Source organism: Grampus griseus (genome assembly GCF_964374135.1).
Source record: "Grampus griseus genome assembly, chromosome: 5".
In the NCBI taxonomy this organism is placed as follows: domain Eukaryota; kingdom Metazoa; phylum Chordata; class Mammalia; order Artiodactyla; family Delphinidae; genus Grampus; species Grampus griseus.
This window is the reverse complement of record NC_138998.1, coordinates 72,935,739-72,953,519: the sequence shown is the minus strand read 5'-3', so window position 1 is coordinate 72,953,519 and position 17,781 is coordinate 72,935,739. Positions and strand designations below refer to the sequence as shown.

The 17,781-nt window shown below is 36.5% G+C and overlaps 1 protein-coding gene across 2 annotated transcripts in view; it reads right to left on the bottom strand.

Annotated features, from left to right (window-relative positions):
- LMLN (leishmanolysin like peptidase) overlaps positions 1 to 17,781 on the bottom strand; it is a gene marked incomplete at both ends in the record, with an annotated part of 74,200 nt that overhangs the window by 42,367 nt on the left and 14,052 nt on the right. For both annotated transcript variants that reach the window (XM_082654686.1, XM_082654687.1), the window contains 6 exons: positions 1,956 to 2,061; positions 6,650 to 6,828; positions 9,202 to 9,325; positions 9,876 to 9,958; positions 10,843 to 10,873; positions 11,723 to 11,820. In XM_082654686.1, the coding sequence (XP_082510812.1) occupies positions 1,956 to 2,061; positions 6,650 to 6,828; positions 9,202 to 9,325; positions 9,876 to 9,958; positions 10,843 to 10,873; positions 11,723 to 11,820 (621 nt within the window). The remainder of the gene's footprint in view (positions 1 to 1,955; positions 2,062 to 6,649; positions 6,829 to 9,201; positions 9,326 to 9,875; positions 9,959 to 10,842; positions 10,874 to 11,722; positions 11,821 to 17,781) is intronic.

Below are 17,781 nucleotides of genomic sequence, written 5' to 3'. Positions count from 1 at the left end.
ACAAACTAATATTTTAAATTTCCTAGGTTTTTACAATTTTTTAAATAATTCAAATACACAAAAAAGTTTAACAATCTAATAGAAACTTAGGTATACTCCTTAAGAGGATTTAAGATATTCGTTTTGCCAGGTCTTCTTCAGACTTTTTTTTAAGAAATAAAACACTGCAGAATAAATACCGTTGAAGGCCCATTACCTTCACCCTTTCTCTTCCCACTTTTCCCAGGGGTAATCACTACCTTAAAGTCAATGTACATAGTAACTCTCACACATGTTTTTATATTCAATGGTGTCTGACTTTAATTTGAGATTCCCTGATTGCTAAAGTAAATCTGAGTATGTTCTCATATACTTCTTGGCCAATTGGACCTTTTCTTTTGTGACCTGCCTGTTCATAACCTAATTTACCTCATATCTGGGACCTCTGCATTCATGTTCACTTATATACTAGACTTAAAACCTGCTGTTTTTTTTCTGGTTCTCTCAACATCAAGTATCTATTGTTTTTGGAGCTTAAAGCTTAAAATGTTACTTAGAAAGATGCTTATCTTTCATCACAATAGCAGGTTTAACTTACTTTTTTAATAAAAGGAAAAGAGATGATTCATTTTAGAATCTCCTTACTTGAAGACCAGAAGTGCTATCTGGATACACTAGAGTTTCACTGAATTATCCAAGGTATTTGCTGATTTAAAGACTGAGGTCATACATAATAGCTCATGAAATAAGACTAATAAATGATAGTCACTAATTTTATTATACCTTACTATGTAGAGCATGGTGCTAAGCCATTTATGTTTCGTCTTATTTAATCTTCAAGAAAAAAATCCATTGTAGTATGTACTACTATATTCATTTTATAGATGAAACAGAGGCTTACAAAGGCTAAATAATTTGTAATAGATCCCAAAGATTTTTAGCAGTAAAGCTAAGGAGATTCACACCTAGATCTGCGTGATCCATTCTCTCCCTCTCTCTTTTTTTAAATAATGTACTCTATAGTGGGTGCTACCATTTTAAAAAAAGTTTTGTTTTTTATAAATTTATTTATTTATTTTTGGCTGCGTTGGGTCTTCGTTGCTGCATGAGGGCTTTCTCTAGTTGCGGTGAGCGGGGGCTACTCTTCGTTGGGGTGTGCAGGCTTCTCATTGCGGTGGCTTATCTTGTTGTGGAGCACCTGCTCTAGGCACGTGGGCTTCAGTAGTTGTGGCATGTGGGCTCAATAGTTGTGGCTCGCGGGCTCTAGGGCACAGGCTCAGTAGTTGTGGTGCACAGGCTTAGTTGCTCCGTGGCATGTGGGATCTTCCCAGACCAGGGATTGAACCTGTGCCCCCTGCACTGGCAGGCAGATTCTTAACCACTGCACCACCAGGGAAGTCCCATTCTCTCTCTTAATCACTGCATTTTACTCCCATCTATTTTCTAAACACATGAATGACATCAGGAGGACATTTCCTAGGTTTTAGGCAACTTTATTTAATTCCCCAGACATACTGTAAAAGTTTACTACTTTGGACCAATTGGGGAAAAGCAAAGTTCTGAATCAGTTAATATATATAAAATTCAGAAAGTCTAAATAGACCAAGAACACTTTTAGAAATGAGATCTCTGTAAGAGATAAGAAAGATCTATAATTAACATATCAGCTATCATTTTAGATGAAAGTGAATTTTTTTTAATTACTAAGTTTCTTCTTAAGAAGTTTAATCATTTTTTCAAAACTCCTATTTGCCCAATGGATTTACTTGTTTCATTATTTTAGGTAGTATAAGTCAACCGAGCTGCTATCCTAATCATTAAAAATTGTCTACTGGCAGAGGTCTATTCAACTAGGTTTTACTGAACACGATCTAAGAAGCCACAAAATCTTAAATTTTAACATATACATCAAAATGAGAGTATAATCAGAAAATCAAGGCATGAAGGAGAGAACAATAGTTAACAGCAAAATTTACCAGGGCATGAATAATCTCATGTTTCACTGTAGACAGCATCCCAACAAACTCCTGAGGCTGGGTAGAGATCATATTTGGACACAGGTTAGCATATCCTGCAATTGGCCTGTTAAAACAGACATTAAATTTTTAATTATATTCCAGGACAATATGTATTATACTTATTAACCTATATTTTTCTATCAAAAACTGATCAAGGTCAGAAAAATCTTTGTGAAATATCAAATGTCATTTTACAACATAACATCTAACTTTCACTGTCTTTTACTTTCCAGACATATACCTGTGTTCTCCTATGACATTGCTAATCAGCAGCTGTTCCCTCAAGAGGATAGAGTCAGTTAATTATACTTCAGTGTGAATTTGTAAAGTATGTCAATATGTACCAAAAAAGGGAATGAACTAAAAAATTTTAATTATAACACTATTTTTCTTGCAAAATTCATTTCTGACTTCAGCATTTCACTATATATATAGGCACAGGGACAGACAAGTAGGTAGAGAGGAAAAGTAGGTACAAAAGAGGACAATAAGCAAATCATTCAGGTTGCTGCAAGTTGCTGAACCTTCTGATTTCCATTTCACTATTCCCTTTCTCCTGTCCCAATAATGCCTTCATTAACATAATTTTTTAAAGAATTTATTTATTTTTGGCTGTGTTGGGTCTTTGTTGCTGCACATGGGCTTTCTTCTAGTGTCGTGAGCGGGGGTTACTTTTCGCTGCGGTGCGCAGGCTTCTCACTGCGGTGGCTTCTCTTGTTGCAGAGCACGGGCTCTAGGCACGCGGGCTTCAGTAGTTGTGGCTCGTGGGCTCTAGAGCGCAGGCTCAGTAGTTGTGGCGCATGGGTTTAGTCGCTCTGCGGCATGTGGGATCTTCCCGGACCAGGGCTCGAACCCATGTCCCCTGCATTGGCAGGTGGATTCTTAACCACTGCCACCAGGGAAGCCCAACATAAAGTTTTTTATCTTCCTATTATCTTCTTTCATACAGTATTCTATACCTTCTAGAATCTACAGAATTCTATATCTCTTTCTGAGCCTGGAACTTGAGAGTCCAAGAGCTCACGAGGACCCACAGTAATTCAATCAGTTTCACCACGCACCCACCTGCCTTTCAAAAGCTGTGACAAACAGTAAGGAACCCCAAGGTATTTCTCCCAACACTACCTCAACATTTTACCATAGAAATACCACAAACCTCCCCAAATGGTGATGGCCTATTTACAGAGTAACATTTGCCTTATTTAGTTAAAAAAACATACAGTGCACTTTCTTCATACTTGAAAACAACAGACTTGCACTTAGAAAAGTATGAGTATAATTCACTCACCAAAATATTGCCACGGTGACCTCTAAGATATAAAATAAACGTCACTATCAGGCTTAAACCCTGTCAGGAACTTCCTACTGCATTTATTATTTTTTTTATTTTTTCCACGGTACGTGGGCCTCTCACCACTGTGGCCTCTCCCGCCGCGGAGCACAGGCTCCGGACGCGCAGGCTCAGTGGCCATGGCTCATGGGCCCAGCCGCTCCGCGGCATGTGGGATCTTCCCGGACCGGGGCACGAACCCGCGTCCCCTGCATCGGCAGGCGGACTCACAACCACTGAGCCACCAGGGAAGCCCCCTACTGCATTTAGAATGAAACAGCCCTGTCTACTTCTCCCTCCAACGCATCCCCTAAAGCTCTCATCCTCAAGCACAGTTTCCACTGGAGTGGCTTCTAAGAGCAACAGGTAGACACAGCATTTTCCTAACATAAGCTCTTTCTCCAGCTCTTTATTTGGCTGAAGCCTATCGATTTTCAGGTTATATCTAAAGTTTCATTTTTTCAAAGAGGCCTTTTTTGCCCAGTTGATCTAAATTATGTTTCCCCCTTTTGTTCTCTTTTATGGTGCAACACCCTGTCTTTTTCTACAAAGTATTTATCATATTTGAAGTCACATGTCTATTTGTATCAGTATTTAACTAACATCTGACTCCCTCTGTAATTTGTAAGTTCCATGAGACAGGTACACGTGTCTATTTTGTTCACCTAGTCTGCTGGCAACATATTAAGCACTCAAATATTTATGGAATGAATTAATGCAATATAGCAGTTTTGAAGGAAAGTTTCACTACTACTAAAAAGATTCAAAAAGAACAACTTAAGATATTGCTCTTCTAACATCAACATTCTCCTCATAAGCAACCAAAATTTTCCCCATGTATGAGAATACATACATGAGTAGCTTCAGATTCACTGACACGAGGAACATTTATTCTTTCAGCTAGTCATTCACACCTAAAGTGAACCAAATGTTCAAGTGCCTTAAAGAAATATAATAGCAGTGAAAAGAAAGTGAGATGCATCTCTGGGCTATGGGATTCTCATCTGTGTGATAACTCCTATGTTGGATTCTCTCCCCAAAAGACAATTAGATACTTTAAGTACCTTCAGTATTATCAGATGCTGAAAGGAGATGAACTAATCCAGACCCATCTCAGCATGGGATTTTATATCCCTCTCCCTACTTCCCCAGGGAAGCCATTCTGTTCCTAATACATAAGGTTCACTTTAACATGTCTTTTGTTTAAAAAAGTAATTAAAGCTCATTGGAAAAAGCTATATATCCAAACATATAGAAATGTATGAAGAAAAAGGTAAAAATTCCCTATTTTACAAACTACCACCACTAAATTCCACTATCACAGGTAACTGCTATCAACAATTGGGGTGCTTTATTTTTTAGAGTGACCAGCCATCCTGGTTTGCCTAGGACTGAGGGATTTCCCGAGATATGGGACTTTCAGGGCTAAACCAAGGGTACTCCCGAGAAAATTGGGATAGTGGGTAATCCTAATTATTTTTGACTTTTACCTTAGCACATTCAAGTCCATACACAGAATTTTTGTTTTTTTTTTTTTTTGTTTTTTGCGGTACGCGGGCCTCTCACTGATGTGGCCTCTCCCGTTGCAGAGCACAGGCTCAGGACGCGCAGGCTCAGCTGCCATGGCTCACGGGCCCAGCTGCTCCGCGGCATGTGGGATCCTCCCGGACCGGGACACGAACCCGTGTCCCCTGCATCGGCAGGCGGACTCACAACCACTGCGCCACCAGGGAAGCCCCATACACAGATTTTTAAAACAAGTATGAAATCGTATTATGTACACTGTTTTGCAATGTTCTTCTGACACTCAACAGTATATTAAAAATGAGATTGTGTGTGTGCACAATCCATATGGTTTAGGTCAAATTAAGATGAAGAGCCATGATTCTGCAGCACTGCTATTATGAAGGTATATTTCTCAAAGACACCTACTTTAAGAAGTATCTCATTTTATCAAGTAACTTGTCATTCATTTAGCACTTCAAATACCATATTTCCTTGATATTGAGACACCAGTAATTATAAAATTTCATAAATTTAATGACAGCTTCTCAGGAAAAAAGGAACAATCTATTAAATACATATATCCTTTTTACTAAACAACAGTACATATACATCTTCAAAACCATATAGCACTTCCTTCTTCAGTAATAAATATTTGACTCGATGCATTCTCAACATTCAGAAGCTAAAGATTTTTGAGTTTATTTCATGGATCAATAATTATATAGTAACATGCTAACAGACTGCTTTCATAATCCATGATGCTGATTTTGACCTCCTTACCACCTTCAGTATTGACAGTATAATTCTGAAGCATATATTAGTGTTTCCTTTGTATTGGATACTTGGTCCTACTAATAATTTCATTTTTTCCTTAAATTAATTAGCTATCAATAGAACTGAAACAGCTCTTTAAAGTCAGCTAGTATTTTGATAGGTAGATGAATGTTCAGGAACTCGGCAACGGTCCTTACATTCACTGGACCATTGAATGTGGTCACATTAACTCTCCTAGATTTGAGAACGTCACATACAAACTATACTGAGACATACCAGTTTCTACTGCCTTTAACTGATTTGTCTGGTGTGTAACAGGCAATCTTCTGTATGCATAACAACTTTATTTCAAGGCTGCTTCACTGAGAAAAAATTTTTGAAATATTTTTTAAATAAAAAAGAGGGAGCGGCTAGGCCTGTGAGCCATGGCCGCTGAGCCTGCATGTCCGGAGCCTGTGCTCCACAACAGGAGAGGTCACAGCAGTGAGAGGCCCGCGTACCACAAAAAAAAAAAAAAAAAAAAAAAAAAGAGTCCTTTTTTTTTTTTTTTTTTTGGCCAAGCAACATGTGGGATCTTAGTCCAACCGAGGACTGAAGTGGCTCCTCCTGCAGTGGAAGTGTGGAGACTTAACCACTGGACCGCCAGGGAAGTTCCGGGACTCTAAATTTTTTAGAGATAATTAAGCTAAGTGAAGGACATAATGATATGACAATTAGATGAACAGTTATTTTGAACATCTTACAGTTCAGCACAGAAGTGCTAAAATTAAAGTTCAAATTGTTTCCTTAGAGAGGTGTCATCACTTTCAAAGAAAATTCTATTGACAGTAGACTTTTCCTTTGGAATTGGTACTTATATTACCATATGCATAGCAGTTGTATAACCTGGTTCCCCCACCACACCCCAATCCAGGCAGTATGCCATTTCTTACTACTGGAGGTAATCTCGCAAATGCAAACTTCTTGTACTCTCAACACTTAGAATATGTTTTAAGAGTTCTTATTTTAGATCTTGGGAAATAAGTCTCAGGGGAAAGTTTACCTGTCCATTTTTGCTTCCTGCTGACAATAGGCTGCATAAGAGATGATGTTTTCATGGCTGCACCTCTCAGTGGCCAGAGCACCAACATAAAGAACAAAGTCTGCATCCCGGACTCCCTCTTGGTCTGGCACACCCACTGCTCCACAGGGCCACTTACCCCCACAGCAGACTCTGCATTGCTATGCCCATGGGGGACAACAACGGAAAAACAGACCAGAGATGAGGTTAGCTATCAGGACTTTTAATTTATAATGAATCCAGACTCTAAATATGTATGATTTAATTTTTATTTATTATCCTTCAGCTTTTATCAAAATTCATACCTCTCTCTACTCAATTCCTATCTCTAATTTTAAATTTATTTTATTAAAATTTCTACTTTATATACTATAATCATAAATGTATAATATTAATTAAAACAAACAATTGCTATTTATAAAGGGCATGCAACCACGGTACAAAAAAGACAGCAATAGAAAAGGTTTTATTAAACCCTGAAACTAGGTGAAAATTACAAGGGACCTTCTTGTACACATTTTTTTTAGCAGTTTCCCGTGAATCTATAGTTACTTCAAAACTAATTAATAAAAAACTTTATTTACTGGAAGTATTTTCCTATTATAAGTAATTCATGTATCTTGTTAAAAATTCAGATAATACGAAAGTATATAAGGTAAAAAGTTAAAGTCATCTTGTAATATTACCTTTGTTTCTAGTTTTCTAAGCAAACTTTGCCCTTTTAACATACGTTTTTTAGAGAACTTCTTATATCAAAGTTCCTAAACAATCATAATCTCCAAATTATAAATAGGAAAATCAGTAAATGGTGTTTTTTTTAAGGCATAGGTGATGCTTGCAGAGAGAGAAAAGACAGAAATTCTCATTTCATTACATTGTTTACTCTTGCTTCTCTAATACATGTATTTATAATTTTAAAATTCAATTACTTTAATCTGTTAATAGTTGATATTAAGAAAAGCTGTGATTTAATAGCATTCTTTACATGATCTCTCATTTATTTAAAAAAAAAAATCAGGACCCCCAAGAAGATAAGTAGAAAGCAGAATTTGAAAAAGCCAAAAGAATTAAAAACAAAAATACCTTAGAAAAAAAAGCAAAGAAATATGCCTTAAAATGTCTACGAAATATCTCTAAATGTCTCAGGAAAAGAGATAAATATGTAATTAACAGGTTGTTTCAATTTTTAAACATGTTCCCCAAACCCTCTATGCTTTCAAGAAATTTGATAAAAGAAATGGAAGCTGAGTAAGTTAGCTGTATTAGTGCCAAAAGCCTTTAGTGAGCTTCAAATACTCTGAGAAAAAAATTATAAAGTAAACTTCAACTATATGCTTAATTTTGCTGACAAAGTCAATGTTTAATAATGTATTCATTTTCTAAAAGTAATGAGAGAACACAGCTCAATAGAGAAAAGCAGCTAAAGCAATAATCATATTTTCCAAAATATAGGTATAAATAAATTGGGTTTCTGGTTTACACATTTAAACTTTTTATATTTTTTCTGATACAAATAATAGATGCTTAATATGAAAAATCAGAACATTACAAAAATGTATAAGTTAACAAATAAAAGCCCTCCATAATCCAACTCAATGAAAACCATTAAAATTTTATGTGTCTCCAGATTTTTTATATATGTATACCTCCAGATTACTTCATAATTTTTTATATGTGTGTATACACTTCTTATTTTTTATGCTTTTATTTCAGCTTTACTGAAAGCTGAATAATTGATGATAATTTTTAATTTTTAAATGAAATAGACTAACTACCCATACTGATTTACAACTTTTTTTTCCATTTAAAAGCTTAACTATCTTTCCAAATCAGTATATAAAGATCTATTTTGTTCTTTTTTTTTTTTTAATATTGTTCATTTATTTTGGCTGCACCGGATCTTAGTTGTGGCATGCAGACTCTTAGTTGCGGCATGCATGTGGGATCTAGTTCCCCAACCAGGGATTGAACCTGGGCCCCGTGCATTGGGAGCAAAGAGTCTTACCCGCTGGACCACCAGGGAAGTCCTTCTACTTCATTCTTTAACAGTTGTGTAGTGCTCCATTATGTGGTTATGCCATAACTTAAGTAATATTAATATAGGCATATTTATAGTTTTGCAAAGAATATCCTTGAACATATATTACATAGTTATAAGTATTTTTATGGAATACATTTCCAGGTTGGGTTAAAGCATACACATTATTTTTATTTGAAGAGATAATGTTAAATTGCCCTTTAAAAATTCTGAGGTATATAGCTGCTAAAAGATGTTTTGGAGGGCAAAGATAAAGTCCTAAGCAGAAACGATTCAGCAGCCTCAGAGATAAATTGAAAAAAGAAAAAAATAATTAAATTCACTTGAAAACCAATGAAAGAATAAAATCAGCACACCTAACTGTGATTACTTTTGGTAGAGAATGAAGCTTTTGAACTTAAGTCTGTAAAATCTGCTTAGTGACAATCACAGATTGAAAATCTGTCATAAGTTTATCCTAAAGAATAAGAACATTGCTAAAAGCAGGGTGAAATACCTGGAGGTGCTCCTCAGGCACTATAACGGGGCCACATCTTGTATGCTCTGCACATTCCCCAGTACAGCATCTATGGTGATCATTTTCCTTCCGAAGGTATTGGTATTGGTTTGTTGCACATTGTCTTCAGTTCATTCGTACATCAAAGTTTAATTACAAAAAAAAAATAAAGATGAGTTCACAGCAGTTAAAACATTGTAAAGAACTAGTAGCTGCTATGTTTATTTCATTTATAATAGTTACTATTTTAGTTAGAAAAGTAGTCTAACAAAGAATTTTGGTTCCATGGCAAATTCTTCTGATCTGGGTTTTCAAACACTGAAATACTTCAAAAGCCAATACTGTACACATGAAGGAAGGGGATATGGGAAAAAGGGATATGGGAAAAAGCCAATACTGTACACATGAAGGAAGGGGATATGGGAAAAAGGGTACAACTATACCCAAGGAAAAGATCCAGTGGGTCACCTCATAATGGAAAATCGGGAAAAGAATGATTACCCAACAGATGCTCTTTTATTCTTTTTAAATATCTTACAGTTTGGTCTCCAGGAACCAGCATAATAAAATACTCCAGTATAAAACTCACAATTTGCCATACTGACAGAATGGGGTGGGCAGAGTACTAAATACTAAACAACTGAAGAAAATGACCTGTGTGTAATGTGACATACCTACTAAGTAATATGGTGCCCGCAGGTCTACGAACCTGAAAAGTCTTCTCTAAATAAGAAACAGCTTGTGGAAAAAGTTTGGTCTAAATAAAAGTTGGAAAAAAAAAACCAGTCAGAATTACAGCTAAAAGATAAACTATATTTAAAACAAGTAAGCATAGGATATTAATGACTAAGGGGAAAGAAGGAAAAAGCCTTATAATTCTGGAATATAGGTACTAGTCAAAAGTTGTGTGACTAGGGCTAGGGAAAGATTGAGTCTAGGAGCAAAGGAATTTCCTCATTTACTAGTTTAGTTTGGAGGAAAGAACACCAGAAAGTTCCTTCCCTACCCCATTTAAATAGAATATTATAAAACATAAATCATAACTATTAATATTACTTTAAATTTGAGACTGATTTAGATTATTCCAACATGAAGGTAGTTTATGTTAAGAAAATCATATATTTAGAAGATCTACTTTAGCCTCACCCATTTCTGTGACCCCATAATGAAGTGGCTTAATGTGTGTGTGTGCCTCTGTAACAGTTAAAAAACTTATGAGGCTAGCACCTCTATAAATGACCTTGGCATTTCATACTATCAGGCCAATTAATCTTCATGAGAATGAGCATTTCCACCAAGAGAATAGTGTTCTCAATGTTTTTAAAACATCATCTTTTTCATCCTATCTGAAGCATGCTCTGCTCCCCTAAAACTTAAGAGGACAAGTAAAAATATGAGAATGATTTAATATCAAATTATAAAATGAGAAGACTAACTTAATATCAAATATGAACAAAGTTTTGGTGAGTGCATCATAAAAACACCTTGGTGATAACAGAAATACATTCACTACCAACACCTTTTATTCAGTCATTCACAGAATAGTTATGTGTATGTTTTTCATTACTGAAGTAAAATTTACATACAATAAAATGCACCATTTTAAGTGTCCAATTCAAGCTATGAGTATTTATTACATACCTTTACAAGGTGTCTTTTCTCAGGGAGCAACCTGAAAATGATGACATAAAACATAAAGATTGCCATGCTGAGGGCAAACCACTATCTCATTTTTGTTCAGAATACAACTGGCAGGAGTCCCAAGGAATGCTTTGTGGAAGCATGCCATATCAGTCCCTCTAAATCTCAATGAGCATTTAAGAGTTGATCACATACTGTTTCATTCATTTGGGAAGTTAAAGATAGGGAAAGACATCACCTACTCCCAATAGCTCTTCATAAACTACTACAGATTCATAATTTATCTCTTTTCTGGACGCCCTCTTACTCTAAATTAAAAATTAGGCTATATCATCTCTCTGGTTAATAATTTTGTAAATGTTCTTACTATTGTATTAGTATTTTGTCTTATTGTTCCTCCAAGTACTTAAGTGCCTTCCAGGTCTGTTATTGACCACATAAGTAGACACACACTGGTGTGCTTAAATTATTCATGATGTATAGATTTAAATCATATCCCATGGCCTTCATCTTTCTAAACTAAAAAGCATATTTAGCTTAATTCCATTTTGAGGGTACACTAGCATCTACTTCCATTTATAGAACTCCAGGTAACAGATGAAAATATTTTCAATAGTTTGATTCTTAATAAAAAAAGATGACAGGGGCTTCCCTGGTGGCGCAGTGGTTGGGAGTCCGCCTGCCAATGCAGGGGACACGGGTTCGTGCCCCGGTCCGGGAGGATCCCACATGCCGCGGAGCGGCTGGGCCCGTGAGCCATGGCTGCTGGGCCTAAACGTCTGGAGCCTGTGCTCCGCAACGGGAGAGGCCACAACAGTGAGAGGCCTGCGTACTGCAAAAAAAAAAAAAAAAAAAAGATGACAAATAATGATGTACTTACTCTTCAATACTTTTATCGTAGACAGTCTTGATTCTTAAATGTTCATTAACATCTCTCTTTATAATATGATTTGCCTTAAGATGGACCTTATTTATGACCTAAAAAAAAGGAACAGATTTGAAAAAAATGTATAGATTAGTTAATTGAGGTCCCAACTTAAAATTAGTAAACTAAATTTCAAGTGTAATACCCAGAAAAAATACAAGAACTAAATAAATTGAGAGACAGTTCATGCACATGGATAGGAAGACTCAAAATTATCAAGATGTCAGTTCTTCCCAACTTCATCTGTAGATTCAATGCAATCCCAATCAAAATCCCAGCAACTTACATTGTGCATATCAACAAACTAATTCCAAAGTTTATATAGATGGCAAAAGACCAAGAATAGCCAACAAAATGTTGAAGAAAAAAACAAAGTTGGAGGACTGACACTACCTGACTTCAAGATTTACTATAAAGTTACATTATCAAGACAGTGTGGTACTGGCAAAAGAAGAAACAAATAGACCAATGGAACAGAATAGAGAGCCCAGAAATAGGCCCACATAAGTATATTCAACAGATCTTTGACAAAGGAAAAAAAGCAATACAATGGAACAAAGATGGTCTTTTCAACAAATGGTGCTGGAACAACTGGATATTCACATGGGAAAAAAAAATGAATCTGGAGACAGACCTTACATCTTTCAGAAAAATTAACTCAAAATGGAATATAGACCTAAAATGTAAAACACAAAACTATATAAAACTCTTAGAAGATACCATAGGAGAAAAACCAGATGTCCTTGGATATAGTGATGACTTTTTAGATATAACACTAAAGGTACGATCCATGAATGAAATAACTGATAATTTCAACTTTATTAAAATTAAAAACTTCTGCTCAATGAGGGTTAACATCAAGAGAATAAGAAGACAAGCCATAGACTGGGAGAAAATATTTGCAAAAGACAAATCTGATAAAGGACTATTATCCAAAATATACAAAGAACTCTTAAAACTCAACAGTAAGAAAATGAGAGACTTCCCTGGCGGTCCAGTGGTTAAGACTCTGCGCTTCCAATGCAGAGGGCCCGGGTTCGATCCCTTTTCGGGGAACTAAGATCCCACATGCCATGCCCAGCGCGGCCAAAAGAAAGAAAAAGAAAATGAACAATCCAAGTAAAACATGGGCCAAAAACCTTAATAGACACCTCACCAAAGAAGGTATATAGACGGCCAATAAACATACAGAGAGACGTTTCACATTATACGTCATCAGGGAAATGCAAATTAAAACAACAAAATATCACTATACACCTATTAGAATGGCCCAAATCTGGAACACATACTATACCAAATGCTGCCAAGGATGTGGAGCAACAGAACTCTCATTCATTGCTGGTGGGAATGCAAAATGTACAGCTACCTTGGAAGACAGTTTGGCAGTTTCTTACAAAACTAAACATACTTTTACCATAACCACCCAGCAATCATGCTCTTTGGTATTTACACAAATGAGTTACAAACTTATATCCAAACAAAAACCTGTTCATGGATGTTTATAGCAGCTTTATTCATAATTGTTACAACTTAGAAGCAGCCAGGATGTTCTTCAAGAGGTGAGTGGATAAATAAACAGTGGTACATCCAGACAATGGAATATTATTCAGAGCTAAAAAGATGAGCTATTAAGCCAGGAAAAGACATGGAGGAACCTTAAATGCATATCAGTAAGTGAAATAAGCCAATCTGAAAAGGTTACATACTATATGATTCCAACAATATGACATTCTGGAAAAGGCAAAACTATGGACACAGTAAAAAGTTCACTGTTTGCCAGGGATAGAGGGGTGAGGGATTAATAGAGCACAGAGGATTTTGAGGGCAGTGGACCTGTATGATACTGTAATGATGGCTACATGTCGTTATACATTTGTATTATACATTTGTCCAAACACATAGAATGTACAACACAAAGAGTAAATCCTAATGTAAACTATGGACTTTGGGTGACTATGATATGTCAATATAGTTTCATCAATTATGACAAACATACCACTCTGGTTGGGGATGTTGATAATAGGGAAGCCTATGCATGTGAGGAGGAACAGAGTATTTGGGAAATCTCTGTACCTTCTTCACAATTTTGCAGTGAATCTAAAACTGCTTTTAAAAAATAGTCTTTAAGGGCTTCCCTGGTGGTGCAGTGGTTAAGAATCTGCCTGCCAATGCAGGGGACACAGGTTCGAGCCCTGGTCCAGGAAGATCCCACATGCTGCGGAGCAACTAAGTCCGTGAGCCACAACTACTGAGCTTGCACTCTAGAGCCCGCAAGCCACAACTACTGAACCCACATGCCACAACTACTGAAGCCCATGTGCCCAGAACCCCTGCTCCACGACAAGAGAAGCCACCACAATGAGAAGCCTGCGCACCTCAATGAAGAGTAGCCCCCACTCGCCACAACTACAGAAAGCCTGTGTGCAGCAACGAAGACCCAACACAGCCAAAATAAATAAATAAATAATAGTCTTTAATTTAAAAAAATGAAGATGAGAAGACAATGGAACAAATAGTTAAAGCACTAAAAGAAAGATATTCAATACTGAAGTGTATCTCCAATGAAACTACCCTTCAAAAATGAAGAGGAAATAAAGATATTTCAGATAAACAAAAATTGAGAGAATTCATCACCAGCAGACCTCCACTACAGGAAACACTAAAGGAAGTTCTTCATGGTAATGGAAATGACACTAGAGGGTAACTTGGATCTTGTCTTAGTTCAGGCTTCTATAACAGAATACCATAAACTGGGTGGCTAACAAACAACAGAAATTTACTTCTCACAGTTCTGGAGGCTGACAAGTCCAAGATCAAGGCGCCAGAAGACTGGGTGCCTGGTGAAGGCTCACTTCTTGTTTCTTAAGGCCATAGTCTGGTTGTATCCTCTGGCAGAAGGGGCAAGGAGCTCTTTCATAAGGGTATTAATCTCATTCATAAGGGCTCTGCCCTCATGACCTAATCATCTACCAAAGACCCCATCTCCTAACCATTATATTGAGAGTTAGCCTTTCAACATATGAATTTTGAGGGAACACATTCACTATATACAAGATCTGTAGGAAGGAATGTGGACAAGTGGAAATGTTAGATAAGTAAATATAAAAGTCTATTGTGTAGAAAACAGTTAACATAGCAGGCCTAAGACTACTATCTTTAGAAAGACCTGCTTGCAAGTTTGACTTTTCACTGGTCCCAGAATTTGAATGGTAAACTGTCCCTACACTGACATAAAACTTCCCATAAAAAGCAATAAGGCAGTCTCATTGTGCCCAAACTGTTAACAGAAATACAGTTTATGCTGAACATCTGTTTACTTCTCAGAGTCAGGAATGTTAGTGACTGAAATTGTGCCTACATGAACCGTCTCCAATAAAAACCCTGGACTCCTAGACTCAGACGAGCTTCCCTGTAGACAACAATTTGTGCTTGTTCTTACAAGTTACTGCTAAACGGATTAAACATGTCCTATGTGACTCCACTAGGAGAGGATTCTTGGAAATGTCAAGAAAAATTCAACTAACAATCAAGTTAAGAAGAGAAAAGGGTATTTAATTTGGGCCAAACTGAGGATTATAACCTGGGAGATAGACTCTCAGAAGTTCTGAGAACTGTTATGCCCGTTAGAAGTCAAAGGCACAGTCATATACATTCTCAAGACAAAGAATCATACATCAAAGTGACATACTGATATTTTACATAAAGTTCACCAAAGATATATAGTCCAGGTAAGCACGTACAAAGGCAGAGAACAACAGTAAGTCACTATGGCTCGCTACAGAGTTGGGAATGGTATTCTTTTAAAAAATTACATTGCTAGTGCCAGAAAAAAGGGGGAAAAAATCGATCTTTATGATCCAGCAGGCATTCCCATCTTTGAGGAGGTCTGGTTAATGTGTAATTCAGATGCACACAAGGAGGGAGGGAGGAGGCCCAAACGGACACAGAGACAGAACTTTATGTTTAAATTTTCTTGTCCTGCCTTAAAATACACATTTTATTTCATCAGAAGCTTGTGTCCGGTTTCCTTCAGTTTTTGCTCCGGGAGCCATTTCTTTTTACTGATTGTGCTTGATATGTATCCTTTCACTGTAATAAATCTTAGCTGTGAGTACAACTATATGCTGAGTCCTATGAGTCCTTCCAGCAAATCACCAAACCTGGGGTGGTTTGGAGACCTTCAACACAATTATACACATATTTCTTTTCTTCTTTTCATTTCTTTAGAGACATTAACTGTTTAAAACTAAAATTATAAAATTGCAATTGTGAGAGTTATATGTAGAGTTATTATATATTATGGTAATAGCAAAAGGACAAGGAAATAGTGACACTATACTGTTGAAAAGTTCCCGTATTTAACATGACTATAAACTTTAAGTAGATGTCATAAATTCAAGATACATATTATAATCAATAGAGCAAACATTCAAAAATATATTGCATTTTACTGTTGGTTAATTACACCTCAATTTAAAAAGTAAAGCAAAGAGATACAGCTAAAAAGTAAACAAAGGAATTAAAATAGAATACTAAAAAACAGAAGGCACAAACAGTCAAGTGAAACAAAGAGAAAAAAATAGCTAAACTGCCAATCCAAACTCAACCATGTCAAAAATCACATTAAATGTAAACATTAAATGTAAAAGGACTGAACATTCTTGTTAGAAAGCAGAGACTGTCAGACTAGAGAGAGCAAGATGCAACTATTTGCTATCTATAAGAAGCCCATTTTAACGATAAAGACACAGAGAAATAGAGAGTATAAGGATGGAAAAACACACATCATGTAAACACTAATCAAAAGAAAGCCAGAGTGGCTATATTAGTATTAGACAAAGTATATTTCAAAACAAGGAGTATTAATTACCAGGAATAAAGAGGGGGCAGTATGTAATGCTAAATGGGTCAATTCACAAAAAAATAACAATGTAAAATGTGTAAACACCTAACAGCAGAGCTGCAAAATACGTGAAGCAAAAACTGAAAACTGAAAGGAGAAGTAAACAAATCCACAATTATAGCTGGTGACTTCAACATTCCTACTCAGTAATCAACACAAGTAGACAGAAAATCAGTAAGGACATGGGAGACCTGAGCAGCACTATAACTAACTTGACCTAAATGACATTTATAGAACCACCTGCCCCAACATCAGCAGAATGTACATTCTTCTCAAGTACACACAGAACGTTAACCTGGTTAGATTTTTGGCTATAAAACATATTTTACTATAAAACAATCCTTAAGAAATACAAAAAACTGAAATCATACAAAGGATGTTTGCTATCCATAACTAAATTAAACTAAAATGCAATTAGGTAAAGATAACTGGGAAATCTCCAAATATTAGAAAATCAAACTTTTTTTTTTTTTTTGTGCCGCACCATGAGGCCTTCGGGACCTTAGTTCCCTGACAAGGGATTCACTGTGCCCCCTGTAGTGAAAACTCAGAGCCATAACCGCCAGGGAATTCCTGAACAACAAACTTTTAAATTATCCTTAGGTTGAAGATGAAGTCACAAAGGAGATCAGAAAATATTTTTAATTGAATGATGATAAGATTATAAGCAATTAATATTTTTTAAAATAAATTTATTTATTTATTTTTGGCTGTGTTGGGTCTTTGTTGCTGCGCGCGGGCTTCCTCTAGTTGCAGCGAGCAGGAGCTACTCTTCTTTGCGGTGCAGGCTTCTCAATGCTGTGGCTTCTCTCATTGTGGAGCATGGGCTCTAGGCACGCGGGCTTCAGTAGTTGCGGCACAAGGGCTCAGTAGTTGTGGCTCATGGGCTCTAGAGCACAGGTTCAGTAGTTGTGGCGCATGGGCTTAGTTGCTCCGCGGCATGTGGGATCTTCCCAGACCAGGGATTGAACCCGTGTCCCCTGCATTGGCAGGCAGATTCTCAACCACTGGGCCACCAGAGAAGCCCAGCAATTAATATTTGTGTAATGTAATTAGTGTTTAGAAATTTATAACTTTAAATACTTATATTAGAAAAAATAATCTCAAATTA